The sequence below is a fragment of the Adelges cooleyi genome, unplaced genomic scaffold (assembly GCF_023614345.1).
Source record: "Adelges cooleyi isolate 19-005CV unplaced genomic scaffold, UGA_ACOO_1.1 ACOO_flye_CR_arks_rails_tigmint_CR_PRNA_402, whole genome shotgun sequence".
In the NCBI taxonomy this organism is placed as follows: Eukaryota; Metazoa; Arthropoda; class Insecta; order Hemiptera; family Adelgidae; genus Adelges; species Adelges cooleyi.
The window spans coordinates 21,686-38,609 of NW_026096082.1; the positions used below are offsets into that span (position 1 = coordinate 21,686).

The 16,924-nt window shown below is 27.5% G+C and overlaps 2 protein-coding genes across 2 annotated transcripts; both read left to right on the forward strand.

The window, feature by feature from the left end:
• The first annotated feature begins 480 nt into the window (after nucleotides 1–480).
• Nucleotides 481–6,869, forward strand: LOC126841678 (E3 ubiquitin-protein ligase NRDP1-like). The gene is made up of 4 exons (XM_050578271.1): nucleotides 481–490; nucleotides 3,012–3,058; nucleotides 6,447–6,557; nucleotides 6,618–6,869. The coding sequence occupies exons 1-4, from the start codon at nucleotides 481–483 to the stop codon at nucleotides 6,867–6,869; spliced, it is 420 nt and encodes a 139-aa protein (XP_050434228.1).
• Nucleotides 6,870–10,585: 3,716 nt separating this feature from the next.
• LOC126841683 (uncharacterized) lies at nucleotides 10,586–12,946 on the forward strand. The gene is made up of 3 exons (XM_050578275.1): nucleotides 10,586–10,715; nucleotides 12,360–12,458; nucleotides 12,518–12,946. Exons 1-3 carry the CDS (start codon nucleotides 10,626–10,628, stop codon nucleotides 12,836–12,838), a joined length of 510 nt encoding a protein of 169 aa, XP_050434232.1. The 5' UTR covers nucleotides 10,586–10,625; the 3' UTR covers nucleotides 12,839–12,946.
• The last annotated feature ends 3,978 nt before the right edge of the window (nucleotides 12,947–16,924 follow it).

Sequence of the window (16,924 nt, forward strand, 5' to 3'; positions counted from 1 at the left end):
CGTAGAAAACCAGTTTTTCCAAATAAATGAAAAAAGGTATGTTTTATTTTTTTTCTTGGACAATAATGCATTTTTTGAAAAATGTATAGGAACCTTTTTATAGAGAACTTAATGATCTATCATAAAGTTAATATGTAATTTTATGCTAAATGCAATAGCTTTCTACTTAAACTCGAAAAACTATAAAACTACCCCATTTGGTCATTTTTCAACCCCCTTGCGGCACGTGAAGGGGTGAGTTATCAAAACCAAATTCTACCCAAATTTTTTTTTCATAGTAATGAACAAAATGGCGGGGTAGCCCATTAAAGTTTTAAAAGTTCATAAATAAGAACCACCCTAATATACATACATAGATTTAACTTATTTAATGAACCTGTTTCCTTTTCGTTGCACACTTGAGAGTTAAGTTATTTACAGCTACTATCGCCTGTTGACCTCCTCAGGCGATATAGTACATATAATATGATTGACAAAAACATGGAGGAAAGTAAGATTATAGAACAAATGCTAAATGGGTTAAACGAAGAGACTTATTGTTAGGTAATATCTATGGATAACTCAACCCTAGAGGCATTGAAAAATAATTTAAAAACATATACATCATATGTATCTTTGCGTAAGAAGAAAAATTGTACAGGGTAATATATTTACTTAGATGAATATATTGTATTACCCAGTATTGGTATACTACAATTTCACAACACACTATATATATTTGGCGGTGTCAAACGATATGTAAAATTATAGTGTAAGCATGGCTTATCAACTGTATTGTACTAAACAATTAAATATTATGTACAGAATTATCAACTTGAAATAAGGGTTTGCACTCAAAAATGGGTCAACATAAAAAAAAAAAAAAATAATTTGTTTTAATTCCTTGTAAAGTTTATTGTATATTCTTTTGTATGTTGAGCTTGGACACGGGCCATAGATTATAACAGGGCCTGTGTAGTTGCAAATACAATTCGGGTATTCTCCATCTTCATTTTCCAAATATCCACCTCGGTCAGTAAGCATTTTCAAAAGTGTATATTTTCTAGACACTTTTGCAATTTTTTTGAAAAGCTGTTCCCTCCGATGTCTTGCCATCTCGATTAACTGATGTAGACTACTGTCAATACATATTTGTACACAACTTGACTATATTTTAAGTCATTCCAGTTCCCCACTCATAATTTTGTTTAATTCATCTTGAAGATTATTGTATATACTTTTGATGATTGCACATGGACACGGTCCATCGATTTGATCCCCTCTCGTGGAATTGCAAGTACAATTGGAATATTTGCCATCGTTATCTGCAGTTGACAAGCCATATTGCTCGGATGTGTTTTTTCTAATTGAATATTATACAGATTACTGACCTGCAATAGAATTGTTAGCACAATAGACTGCGGCATCCTTTGATGCACTGAAGAATTGGTAGTGATAAAATTGTTTACACCACTGACCTTGACTTTGAATTTATAACAATAGTGACGTCATTCTATTGTGTGCCAAAACCGCCATTTTTTAGACTACTTAGAAAAAATTATTTCAGTCCCAATAATGGTAATTATAACATTAGTAGTTAAGATGATGCTCGTGGTATTAATAATATAAATTTACGCAATCAACAAGGGTATAGGAATATCAATCCTAATGGACTATAATGTAAAGTCAAATAATAATAACACTCAAAGACAACCCCCGTTAGTAGAAATTATAAGTGGCTGTGTTATTAATGACAAAAATAGTGTGAGTAATAATCTAGTAATTAGAGGTATTTTAAATAATGTAGGTTATAAGTTTACTATTGACTCAGGAGCAAGCGTAAGCGTTATTAATGAATCTTTACTTCCAAAAAAATCAATACGTTAATTAATTTAAGCAAGCAAAATTATATGCAGTAAATTTCGTAGGAAAAACAAATATTATAATGTATTTTAATAATGTGCCGTTTGAAATAGCATGCGCAGTGGTGTAAAATTTGAAAGGTAATAAATAAAATAGACATCATAATGGGATAAATAATGGTAATGTTAGGGCTACATTCAATAGGAATTATAAGACAACCCAAAATCGCTATAATGGTACCAGAAATATGAATTTTAATTATACCAGTATCAATAATAATAGGTCTACTTGTAGTAGTTTTAACAATCAAAAGCCCTATTTTACTAGAGTTCTGTGTATACCTAATTAGAATTTTAACGTAGCCTATAAGCCAGGAAGACAAATTTGTGTCCAAACTCCAATTCCCTTACAAATATAAACACACCGAGCTAGTAATTAGCAAATATTTACCTTACAATAATAAATTTAATTAATGTTAGACTGAACAACTTAGCGATATTTAATAGACAGTCTATAATTTTCTGTTTCGAGTTAAAATAGTTTAATTGTTACAAATTATAACTATACGGTTATCCTTCTAGCCATGCTAATATGGCCAGGGAACTTAAAGAGATTTACTGACTAAAGTAAATATCATTAATGATACGTCTTGTATCATTGTACTCATTCCAATTTTACTTTTAACCCGCGACACATAATAATCATATTTTATCAATACATAGGTCATGTTTTAATACTTCTGAAATACAACGTTAAAGCTTAATTTTTCTAGCTACATTTAAATGTCATCGATGGCATCGTATATGTTAATATTCGTTTAAAGTAGACGCGCCACTACGTTTTAGCGATTTAATTTTCATTTGCAATTGCAAACACAATTTTCGGACTGAGGTGCCATACATGCTAAAATTCGCTCCCATCATGTGCCTGTCAAAATTATGTTTGCATTTAACTAAGGCTATCTGCAAAAATACAATAGTTTTTTTTTCTTACCCGAAAAACAAATTGTATAGAGTCATGTTGCAAGGAAAGCGTTGAAATTCAGCACAGTGCTGTACCTGACTTTGACCTTTCTAGTTTTTCTTTTATTGTCAAGATATTTCACAGTAGATAAACCAAAAAAATGATTTGGACAATTATATTTTTGTTGCCGTATTTTGTCGTTCTAGTTAACGCTGGTAGAGAACTACCAGCGTTGCAAAGTGCTGCAAGCCAGGTAAATATAATTTTTACCATTTGATTTTTTTTTTAATTTAACTAGTAGACAACTAAATTATAATTTTTTTTTTTTAAATATCAAATGGTGAAAAAATTGTAAGCGAAATATTATTTTCTGAAAACAAAATAACCGCTAAAATGAAAAATCATACTTTTTAATTTGCCTTGTGTACTAATTAATTTTTGTCTGTCGCAAAAAAAATTAATATTTTTAAAAACCTGAATACTTGCTCTACAACACCTATGTATTGCTATGTGGGTAAAAATTGGCAAATTTTATTACTACTTTCTTAAAAAAACAAAAAACATGTAAAACATCTGATATTTTTCATTCAAAATTATCATAACTAGTTTGAATAAAAACATTTTTTAAAAAAAGTATTTTTTTTCCTTTGTTTATCTACTAGTTTAATAAAAAAATTAAATTAAAAATTTTTTTTTTAAAAATATCATTTTGTTATATTATAAAAAATTAATTTTACATCTTAATCCCTGTAATAACCAAATTTTATTTGGACTAAGTTTGTTATAAGTCAGTATAACAAGAAATGTTTTATACCCTTAAATTGACCATAGTCTTAGTTAGATCAACTTTGTATATTTGGAAGATTTACTTATTTACTTAAATTTATAGGTATCACAAGCTAAATCTTATGCCCATTATATTTTGTTATTTGCACGAGTTTCTTTATAAGAACCTTATTTAATAATTATTTTCTGATTTAAAGCTCTGTAAAATAGTACATTTCATACATTTCCATAAATTGGGTTCGAAAAATATCAGGAATATTTGAAATGTTGGACAATTATTTTATACAAGGCCAACAGAAATTGTTGTTTGAATATTCTAAGGTATATTTGCAATATACAACAAATATTTTTTACATAGTTATCTAAGTATAAATGTTTTTTTGACAACGATATATTTTATTCGGCTCTAGTTTTCTTAGGAACATGAACGTTTTGTTATTTCACAAACAACATTGCCTTTTGCGTCATATTTTAATAAAGCTGTTTCTATATAGTTTGAATAACATTTGTTAAATATTGTATATTACATTCAATACAATTTTTTCCGACTCATAATAGCTTCGAAATTAAGTTACTCTAAAATGATTTTAAAAAGGAAAACTAAAAACTAAAATTATTTTAGAAAACAAAAGTGCCTTAATGAATCATCTAAATATAACATAAAACATATATTTCATATATTTTTACTAATGATTTGTATACAACCCTCCTACAATAAAACCCACCCACAGACATATTTTTTTTTTTAAAATATCATAGGGTAAAATAATTGTAACGAAATATTATTATATTTTGAAATAAAAAAAACCGCCAAACTATAAAAACTGAACTTTAAATAGCAATAAAAAACGTCCAGATACACACATGGCCTTGAAATTTTATATTATGTTTAAGAAACATATTTAAATTATTCATAATTGTTTTGATATTTTTTGCATATTTATTAATAGGACTTTTGAGCGCCTAGAATTCACTCTCGGGCCACTGTGCGTCCTAACTGTGCCCCGATTTTTTTAAAACTTATTTTACAAACTCAAAATAGAGAAGAGAAAAATATATTTTTGTTACATAGATTCAATTATCAAAAAACTAAAAACGCAACACCTACATAGTAGGTATAGTTTTAGGAGAAGTTTCAGGAACTAAGATGTAAAAAATAGACTGAAGGTAATTTTAGAATGGGGCTATAACATGTTATGCAAATTTCTCAAAAATGACTGCGCGTACTACCGATAGTGAGTTTACATGATAATTTATATTATGTCGTCCCGCTTCCCTCCGCCTATCGGTTAGGTTATTCTATTTTATAATATTCTTCAGTATTTAAAACTGTTCAACTGTTTAATGTCAATATTAATGTGTTTAGAGGAATTATGTAAAACACATGTTTATACTTGCTACACTGCATACATTTGAAATTAAATTCTCAACGTTTTGACGATTTGCAATTATTTTATACTCAGTGTTGTATCCATAAACTATTTTTTCAAATGGCCTACTGAAGATGAGTTCTGGATTGTTATATTCCCCCTACCTACTTTTAAAGTCTTAAACAGTTCATTTTTAAAACTATAACACTAAATAATCTGTAATTTAATATTTTAAATAATTATTTAACTAAAAAGACAAATAATATACTCATTCCGGAAAAACTATGTTGTACTCTGACATAACAGACATAAAATGAATAACAAACCAGTTTTTATTATAAAACGTTAAAATTTGTAATGGTCGGTGTGTCCGGTGGCCGCACATCGCGTATAGTGGACAGTCCTCATATTATATTTATATAATATCAAATAAAGTTAATACGCAACACTTTTTCCCTGCAAACCCTAGAAATACAATTTTTAGTAATGATGTAATAAATACTTTATGAATTTAATGTATAAATAAACTAGTATTGGTTGAATATTTTAGATAAAAATTTATTTGCAACTTATAGTTAACCGCTCATAGTAAAATTACAATTTTATCAAAAAATGTAATTGTTTACATAGTGTATTTCTTGTAACTATAATATGTGTATTGTTACTATGTTTTCAGTAACTATATTTCCATTGTGCCAATTTTCCCTATTGTTTCAACAATATTTTACCAATACGCTATAGCCTTCTTGTAAGCTTATGTTTCCTCCCCCCCCCTCATATTTGATTTAAGTAACTTGATTATTAATTACCACTTCTTTTGTATTTGAAATTAATAAATCGTAGAGTGATCTAGTAGGATGACCTAATAATAGCTGATCAGGCTGTTTCAGGAACTAAGATGTAAAAATAGACTGAAGGTAATTTTAGAATGGGGCTATAACATATTATGCAAATTTCTCAAAAATTCGTATTTAAACTATTAATTTATTAAGGAAAAACAATAAAAGTAGAAAATTGCTGTATAGGTTGAAATTATTTTCATAGTTCTTAAAATTTTAAGTTTTTATATCACTTTTAGTTGTAATAATTCATATTCACCTGTGACCCAACCCCACTGTTCTGGCTTCTTTTTTGTTACATACGAACCAGTAAAGCCATTTGGAAAATAATAAAATTGGCTTTTTTTTTGTTTGTTAAGTACAAAATAAAAATTAGTAGTAAAAATTAATACACTTTAAATTAACACTGAATAATCACATTTAAAAGATATGCCTACATATATTATTTTGAAATTGATACATACTTTACTAAATGTTTAATTACAAAACTATTCGTTTGTTATTGTATTATTAAATAAATTCTGTTATAAATAAGTACTTATCAAGTTAATAGCGTTAAGAAAACATACAGACTGTAAAATATTTTTTATCCGAATACACTGAGTATTTGTTTTTCAAATTCATTACCGTTTCGTTTTTTTTTTAGATTGGAAAACCGAAACCATATACAACACTTGAGAGATGGATAGAAGACTTAAATGTACAGACCATTACAGATTGGACTACTTTGATACATGTACCTGAAGAATATCAAACAGTAATTTTTGTTTACAATACATTATTAAAAAACATGTTTAACCGTTTATATTTTTTTAAGGAAGACGCAGACCGCGCATTGGCTATGAGTAAATGTCCAACTTCAATTATTGATACTCTTCTTAATAATAGTGATTGGCGTAAATGGCCTGATAGTTTAAAAGATACACGTTGTACTGAACCTAACATGGATAAAATAAAACAGTTGAAATGTAAACGTATTCCAGGAGCACCAGTAGTATACGTGGGCCATGCTAATAACAGTTCGGTGCCTTATCCAGGAATTTTATTAATTTTCGAAAAACTTGTATGAATTGTGGATTTTGACTAAAATCGACCCAGCAGAATATAATTTCACCATTCAAAAATCATAAATTTCAAAAAATATATACACTGATAGTGAAAAAATCTAAATTTTTTAAACAATAATTACATTTTAGTCGATTTATAAATGATTTTGTAAACCTAATTTGCTTACATAAAGCATACTACACTCATCTAAAACGTTTAAGTGTCTTTGCTAACCGATATAAAAAAAAATGAATGTATTATATTGATTGAGACATTGATTTAATAAAGCTAAAAAATGTCTTCCTCTATTTTATTTTATTTTATTTTATTCCTCTATTTTATACTCTTCAGAATTTAGAATGTTCTAAATTACATGTTTTTTTTAATGTTGTGATTTATTTGCTCTCGACGTTGTGATCTCAAAAAGTATATGTCAAAAATAATATTTATTTACATAAACACTATACTAATTGGTAAAAAGTGGTTTACTTATGGACATGTGCTAGAAATCTGAGATAAGTAATAACAGATGTTTTGCATTAAACAGAGGCCTTTACGATCGCGTTAGTATGTTTTGATAATGTATGTAAACTATTTTCATCTATTCTAAGCCGTAAGTATTCAATTTTTCGTACATATATTTTTGACATTATAACGGGTTGCTTTTTAATAAGAAACTTATTCATCAATGATTTTCTGACTTGAAGCTCTGTATAATAATATATTTAATATTTTAGATTATTGTGCTCGAAAAATATCACGAATATTTGCAATATTGGAAAATAATTTTATACAAAGTTAACCAAAATTGATTTTTTGGTAACGATATATTTGATCAATAACATAAACGTTCTGTTTTTTTACAAATAACATTGCCTTTTGCTACATAGGTACTTTAATAAATCTGATTCTATATAATTTAAATAACATAAAATGGTTTCCAAAACAATTAATTGCAAATGTTTTTAAAAACAAAAGTCCTACTTAAACTTTGGGATAATATAGGGACACGATAAATTTCTTATTGGAAGAATTAAAAAAATAATTCGCCCAAGTCCCAAATAAATGTTAAGGCAAAAAACTTTTTATTCAGTTATTTTATAAAAAATTAATTTTACACCTTAATCCCTGTAATAACCAAATTTTATTTGGACTAAGTTTGTAATAAGTCAGTATAACAAGAAATGTTTTATACCCTTAAATTGACCATAGTCTTAGTTGGATCAACTTTGTATATTTGGAAGATTGACTTATTTACTTAAAGTGATAGGTATCACAAGCTAAATCTTATGCCCATTATATTTTGTTATTTGCACAGGTTTCTTTATAAGAATCTTATACAATAATTATTTTCTGATTTAAAGTTCTGTAAAATAGTATTTTATGATAAATACATTTCCATAAATTGGGTTCGAAAAATATCAGGAATATTTGAAATATTGGACAAATTCTTTTGTACAAGGCCAACAAAAATTGTTGTTTGAATATTCTAAGGTATATTTGAAATATACAACAAATATTTTTTACATAGTTACCTAAGTATAAATGTTTTTTTGCCAACGATATATTTTATTCGGCTAAAAATCAATAAAAATATCAATACGTGAATATTTACCATTCATGGTTAAATTAAAACAATCTCTAAATAAATATGGTTGTTTACCAATATATAAATTATATATTATAGCTGTGAAGTAGTAAGTCATTGTAATTGGGTATTACTGAAAAATGAATTAAAACAGTCAAATAATATAGGTATTTGATGCATTGAGATAAATTGTTTATATTAAGGGTTGAATGACAAATTGAGAATAATGTACTAAAAACTTGGACCGGTCGATAACCAGTTTCGGATTACTATTTTCGAAGTTAAAACAAATTTAAATTTATTATTAAACCCTATAAGATATTGAGTGGCTCATGATAAAAAAATCACCCTGTATAAAAAACATTACATTTTTAACATGATACTAGAACAGTGAAAGGGAACCTAATAAGATTTACATTAATAAGTGTATCAATGTAGAATCGCTGGTCAACCAAAGTATCACAAAACATTTTATTGTGTTTGGTTATCTGTGTACTCATCTATCGGACAATGCGATCATAAATACGTATTTTATTGGCTCCCGGTCTTTGGAAAATCAAAGAAATATAACAATACTTAAGAGAAAATGTAATATCTTTACAAAGTCATAGCTAACGACTAGATGGATAAAAATTAATAATTCAAACGATAACATATTTTAAAATTTTTTGCCTACAAATTTATGGAATTAATAACATATGTTGCCATTTGAAAACGTGAACGCTTTTTATTGTATAAGGGATGAAAATAAAAATGTTCAAAGCATTGAAAAATGTAGTAAAACTTAAAAGAATAGAAAAAAATGTTTTTTCAAAATATTCATATTTTCCGAGAAAATGAGTGTCTTAAGTTAGTTGGACCACCCTGTATATTTAACATTTTGATAAATTGGGTTCGAAAAATATCAAGAATATTTGAAATATACAACAAGTATTTTTAAAAAGCTACCTAAGTATAAATGTTTTTTTGTCAACGATTTATTTTATCCGGCTCTAGTGTTTTTTAGAGACATGAACGTTTTGTTATTTCATTAACAACATTGCCTTTTGCGTCATACTTTAATAAAGCTGTTTCTATATAGTCTGAATAACATTTGTTAAATATTATATATTACATTCAATACAATTTTTTCCGACTCATAATAGCTTCGAAATAAGTTACTCTAAAATGATTTTAAAAAGGAAAACTAAAAACTAAAATTATTTTAGGAAACAAAAGTGCCTTAATGAATCATCTAAATATAACATAAAACATATATTTGATATATTTTTACTAATGATTTGTATACCCTCCTACAATAAAACCCACCCACAGACACGGTGCTGGTAAATACAGGGTGTGTACACATAAATCAAGTGATAAACATATTAAAATCGCTTGTTTAATAATAGGTTTGACCGTTTTTTTATTTTATATATAAACATTGATTTATCGCATTAACCCGTCCGCTTCAAACGTTAGCGTTAAGGTTAATTCGATTTTATAGCATACCAATCTCATAAAACCGTCAGATGAGGTAACCGTAAAAAAGGGGCAAAATTGAATGGATGTGTCATGACATATTTGGAAAAAATATCAATACGTGAATATTTACCTTTCACGGTTAAATTAAAACAATCTGAAAATAAATATGGTTGTTTACCAACATATAAATTATATATTATAGCTGTGAAATAGTAAGTTGACGCGGTCGTACTGTGGACACAACTCACGGGTTGGGGTTAAGTAAATAAGTTCAACATACCACTAATAGTACGCCCAGTGCGCGGCGTCCTATTAGTAATATGTATCACGGACCGTGTCAAAGTTTAGTTTTTGTAATTAGGTAATACTGAAAAATGAATTAAAACAGTCAAATAATATAGGTATTTGATGCATTGAGATAAATTGTCCATATTAAGGGTTGAATGACAATTTGAGAATAATGTACTAAAAACGTTGACCGGTCGATAACCAGTTTCGGATAACTATTTTTGAAGTTTAAACAATATGAATAACCAAATTTAAATTTCTTACTAAACCCTATGAGATCAATATAACAGATGTTATTAGAATGGCTGGCTACAATAAAATAAACATAAACGCTGTTATAAATACCTAAAACTTACCAATTTTCAGTGCTGTTTCTGATTTTTATTTCCATAGTTGTTTCTTAGTATTACAGGTATTTCATAGTAGATAAACGAAAAAATGATTTGGAAAATTATATTTTTGCTGTCGTGTTTTAACGTTTTAGTAAGCGCTAGTCCACCTTTACAAACTCCAAGTTCTTCAAGACAGGTAAATATAACCGAGTAATGTCTTTTAATTCTTTTTTTTAGTAGGTACAAAAAATAGTTAAAGTTTTTCATAACTCCATAAACATTTTTGCATTTTTAGAGTAAACAAATTAAGTAATCAAACTATTGTTATTATCTCAACAATTTTTAAATGTAATCACATTTTAGGCGTAAATCTACTTTATTGGATACCATTTTTTTTAAATCAATTGAACAAAATGATAACTCTACATAGCTTGTAAAATCAATTATAACACTATTTTGGGATTTCTCTGCGGTTAATGTGACATTATTTGAAATAAATTCATTTCGACTAAATACAAGAGATTAATATTGCAGAACAATTTGATGAACGTTGTGACTCATCTATAACTATTAAATAATTAATAATTAATTTTAAAGTCACTTGTAGTTTAAAATTTAAGACTGCAAGTGGGCTGCGGTTAAGTAGTTATTTAATGTAGATAAAAAAGATAGTGCACTCCCCACCTCCCGGTTTAAATTTTAAACTTGGTTGCAACCTCCCCGTCCCCACTGTGCCCCGACTTTTTTTAAACTTATTTTACTTTAAACTTATCCTTATAGTTCTTAAAATAATTAATTATTTTGTCACTTTTCTGTTGTAATAATTCTTTTTCACCTCTGACCCAACCCCACTGTTCTGGCTTCTTTTTTGTTACATACGAACGATTATAGCCATATGGAAAAAAATGTATTTGGTTTTTTTTTTGCTTTTAAGTACGTAATACAGATAAGTAAGTAATAAATTAACACCTACATTTTAAAGATATACCTACACATATTATTTTAAAATTGATATTTTACAAAATGTGTTATATGCATAACCTTCTACACCCTTCACACAAACACACAACTACACATAAGCACATTTATTACTCATATTATAATGATGTCACTCTGATAAATATAAAACAACCGCACATCTATTATAATTGTGAAATGTGAATCATGGTCAGTAATTAAAACACACCAGTACAATTGTCTAGCACAATGATTGGATGGAATTGTAAATGTATGTTTCATATACAGAAGCTACTCGGTTTCCGATCCGCTCAATTAAACTATATGGGAAAAATATGTTATTACCATTTTATCGCAAATTAACACTAATTAAAATAATCAACCGATGTGCGTCCGCTGTGGCGTCCGCCCATCAATAAGCTAAAGCCTACACAAATTCCCACAATAACACATTACACAAATTATCATGTCCATATAAATAGGAGTGGGGTCCATTTCTAAACCAGATGAATTACCAGACTCAACTAGTATACTACTCTGTGACAGATTGTCCATTTTTTATGTTTTACAAGTGTTAATAAAAATCAAACTTATATTTAAAAAGTCTTTAATTATTTAAAAAAACATCTTCCTGAATTGGTTTCGACGACGAACAACAAATAAATTTCTTAATAGTTCTGGTACCAGTAATCAGAACTATACAAATGTTTAATTGCAAAACTATACGTTTATTATTGTTATAATAAATAAATTTTGTTATAATTAGGTACTTATCAAATTATTAGCGTTAAGAGAACATGCAGACTGTAAAAAATTGTTTATCCGTCTACACTTAGTCAATAATTGTTTTCCAAATTAATTACCGTTTAATTTTTTTTTACAGATACCATTTGCATCATTAGATGATTGGGCAGAAAATTTAGAAGTAATTACTATTACAAATTGGACTACTTTGCAACATGAACTCGATGATAATCAAAAAGTAATTTTTGTATAAAATGCATCAATTAAAGACATGTCTGACCGTTTTTATTTTTTAAGAATGCCGCAGTTGAGGCATTGAAAAACAGTTATTGTCCAATTCTTATTGAGGATGATATTGTTAAGAACAGTGATTTAAGTAAATGGCCTGCTCGTTTAAAAAATACAGCTGGAACTGGCCCTAACATAGATAATATAAGAACCTTGACATGTAGACGTATTCCAGGAGCACCAATACTATACGTGGGCTATTCTGACACATCTAACCATTCGGTGAATTATCCAGGAATGTTATTCATTTTCGATAGCCTTGTATTCGATATACTGGTCCACCAGAATTTTATTTCGGAAAACATGGAAGGAATCGAGGATTCTAATTAAAATCGGCCCAGCAGAATTTAATTTCACCATTCTGGTAGTGAAAAAATCTAAATACTTTAAACAATAATTAAACATTAGTTGATTTATAAATAATTTGTAAACCTAATTTGTTTACATACCGATTGTATAAAGCATACTACTCTTATCTAAAACGTTTAAGTGTCTTTGCTAACCGAAATAAATAAAATTAATGTATTATATTTATCTAGACATTTATTAAATAAAGCTATACAATTTCTTCCTCTATTTTATTTATTCCTCTATTTTATACTCTTCAGTATTCAGAATGTTCTAAATTTCTTGTTTTTTATAATGTTGTGATTTATTTGCTGTCATCGTTGTGATCTCAAAAAGTATATGTCAAAAATAATATTTATTTACATAAACACTATACTATTGGTAAAATGTGGTTTACTTATAGACATGTGCTAGAAGTCTGAGATAAGTAATGAAAGATGTTTTACGTTAAACACAAATATTAAAAAATATATAGGTAATATATTCATATAAATTGTATCTTAACGAATGAATAAGTGCATGTTTTATTTAAATGTTTAATTAATGAGGTTAAGCATTTCTTAAAAAGTCTTTTTATAATTTTAACGCTTGATTCAACACTGCCATTCGAGTCCGGATGGAATGGTTCAACTGTTTATTGTCAATGTTATTGTGTTTAGAGCAATTTTGTAAAACACATGTTTATACTTTCTACACTGCATAAATTTGAATTTTTTTTCTCAAAGACTTGACGATTTGCAGTTATCTAATACTCAATGTTGTGTTCATAAACTATTTTTATAGATGGGCCACTGAAGATAAGTTTTGAATTGTTATATATCCCCGACTTTCTTTTAAAGTTTTAAAAAGTTTGGTTTTTAAAATTATAATACTAAATAATGTATTTTCAAATTTTGATTGGTCGATAATCAGTTTTGAATAACTCTTTTTGAAGGTATTGAAGCTTCAAGTTTAGGGCAGAAGATAAGGTGGAGTGTAATTAATTTTATCTGCGCACATTTCCCAACCGCATTCTCTTCCTATCCTAACTTTAAAACTTTTACAAGTTTAAAAACACTAATCCAAAACTGGTTATCGACCAGTCAAAGTTTTTAGTACATTATTCTCAATATAAAAAGTTAATAAAATACATACGTTACCATTTAATTTTCAAAAGTTGCTATCGAAAAAACTAAGTTGGTAGGGAGAAAAAAAACTGTGAAAAATTAAGATCACATTGTAAAACAACAATATAAAAAAAAAATTATAATTTCTTATTAAACCCTATGAGATTTAGAGTGATTCATGATAAAAGAATCACCCTGAATGCCTTGTCAAAATTTGGTGACCAATTCATTGCGTAATAGAGAATAATACAATGGTTTTAATATGTCTGCTAACATTGGAACGAATTTAATGTAATAAGTTACTAAGGCCAAAAAATACTTAAACATTATTTTATTTCCTGATACAGAGGCCTTTACGATTGCGTTAGTATGTTTTGATAACATATATAAACCTTTTTCATCTATTCTAAGCCGTAAGTATTCGATTTTGTGTCCATATATTTTTTTACATTATAACGGGTTGTTTTTTAATAAGAAACTTATTCATCAATAGTTTTCTGACTTCTAGCTCTATATAATAATATATTTAATATTTTGGATTATTGTGTTCGAAAAATATTAGGAATATTTGCAATATTGGAAAAAAATTGTATACAACGTTAACCAAAATTGATTTTTTGCCAACGATATACTTTATCAAAAACATGAACGTTCTGTTTTTTTACAAAAAACATTAACAACGTTAAGGCAAAAAAAATGTATTTTACTCCATAATATCTGTAATAACAAAATTTAGGTTGGACCAAGTTTTTATTAAGTCAGTACAACAACAAAAAGTTTTATACCCTTAAATTTACCATATGCTTAGTTAGACCAACTTTGTATGTTTGGAAGATTTACTTATTTACTTAAATTTATAGGTATAGCAAGGTACATCCTGTGCCGATTTAATTTTGTTATTTGCACGGGTATCTTTATAAGAACCTTATTTATCAATGATTTTCTGACTTGAGCCTCTGTATAATAATATTTTAACATTTTGTAAACAATTTTATTTAGGTATTTCATCTATAATAGTATTGTGCCTTATAATTTTGGATTAGCCAATAGTTAGGCTAAAAAAAATCAATGCATATCCACGTTACACACGGATACATCAGCACATGTAAATTACTTATGTGATGGAAAAATGTTTAGGATTTCAATGTTATTCGGGATGATCTTAAAAATACGTTCTTGAACATTATTATTATACAATATACACGGTTTGAAAAAAAAAGATGTGTACTAGTAACATAATATCTGTTGCCTATTGTTTGTTTTCAAACCGTTATATTCGTATTTAGGTCACCTTCATTTGTTTTAGTATTACATGAAAACATGTGATTATTTGAACAATACACATGAAAAATATTTGTTTGCTTATTTACTACAGTTTAGATCTAAGATAAAATATGTAAATAATTGGCCCAACTAAATGTTAACAGGAACAACTTTTTATTTAATTACTTCAACTACAAATCCATTATACCCCTAATTCTCGTAATAACTAAATTTTAGTTGGACCAAGTTTTTGTTAAGTCAGTATAACTAGAAGTGTATTATACCCTTAAATTGACCATAGTTTTAGTTGGGCCAACTTTGTATTTTTGAAAAAGTTACTTAAATTTTTAGGTAACACAAGGTACAACGGGTTTCTTTATAACAAACTTATTCATTAATTTTTTTCTGATTTAAACCTCTGTAAAATAACATATTTAACATTTTGATAAATTGGGTTCGAAAAATATCAGGAGTATTTGAAATATACAAGTATTTTTTAAAAAGCCACCTAAGTATAAATATTTTTTGCCAACGATATATTTTATCCGGCTCTAGTTTTCTTAGGAACATGAACGTTTTGTTATTTCACAAACAACATTGCCTTTTGCGTCATACTGTTTCTATATAGTTTGAATAACATTTGTTAAATATTGTATATTACATTCAATAAAATTGTTGTCGACTCATAAAAGCTTCGAAATTAAGTTACTCTAAAAATGATTTTCAAAAGGAAAACTAAAAACTAAAATTTTTTTAGGAAACAAAAGTGCCTTGATGAATCATCAAAATATAACATAAAACATATATTTGATATATTTTTACTAATGATTTGTATACCACTCTCCTACAATGAAACCCACCCACAGACACGGTGCTTGTAAATAAAGGGTGTTTACACATAAATCAAGTGATGAACATATTACATCGCTTGTTTAATAATAGGTTTGACCGTTTTTTTATTTCATATATAAACATTGATATTCGCATTAACCCGCCCGCTTCAAACGTTTGCGTTTAAGTTAATTCGGTTTCAACCGTAAAAAAGGGGCAAAATTTTTTGGTTATGTCATGATATATTTGAAAAAAATATCAATACGTGAATATTTACCATTCATGGTTAAATTAAAACAATCTGAAAATAAATATGGTTGTTTACCAACATATAAATTATATATTATAGCTGTGAAGTAGTAAGTCATTGGTTTTTGTAATTGGGTAATACTTAAAAATGAATGAAAACAGTAAAATAATATAGGTATTTGATGCATTGAGATAAATTGTTCATATTAAGGGTTGAATGACAAATTGAGAATAATGTACTAAAAACTTTGACTGGTCGCAATTTGGTGACCAGTTCCATTTAACATCAAATTATATAGTTTGAATAACATTTGTTATATTATATTTTACATTATATCAATTTAAATGTTATTTGACCCATAATAGTTCCCAAAATAATTAATTGTAAATGTTTTTAAAAACAATAATCCAACTTAATTATTGGGATAATATAGTAACACGATAAATTTCTAATTGGAAAGCTATCACGCTTGTTTTGTTATTGGGCCAAATTTGGTAGCCATATCTTGTCCATTCAGAACCCTGTTCTAGTGTCATTTTACCCCATTGTTTCTATAATGTTTTTTCTTATAAGCTTACAAAAGGGTGGTAGAACCCTTTTGTAAGCTAAGTTTCTCTT

Bases quoted from the DNA above. Each gene is read 5' to 3' on its own strand.
- LOC126841683 (XM_050578275.1), top strand. From the start codon at position 10,626: ATGATTTGGAAAATTATATTTTTGCTGTCGTGTTTTAACGTTTTAGTA. The intron at 10,716-12,359 runs GTAAATATAACC...TTTTTTTTACAG, and splicing joins CTCCAAGTTCTTCAAGACAG to ATACCATTTGCATCATTAGA. The intron at 12,459-12,517 runs GTAATTTTTGTA...TTATTTTTTAAG, and splicing joins AACTCGATGATAATCAAAAA to AATGCCGCAGTTGAGGCATT.
- LOC126841678 (XM_050578271.1), top strand. The intron at 3,059-6,446 runs GTAAATATAATT...TTTTTTTTTTAG, and splicing joins TGCAAAGTGCTGCAAGCCAG to ATTGGAAAACCGAAACCATA. The intron at 6,558-6,617 runs GTAATTTTTGTT...TATTTTTTTAAG, and splicing joins TACCTGAAGAATATCAAACA to GAAGACGCAGACCGCGCATT.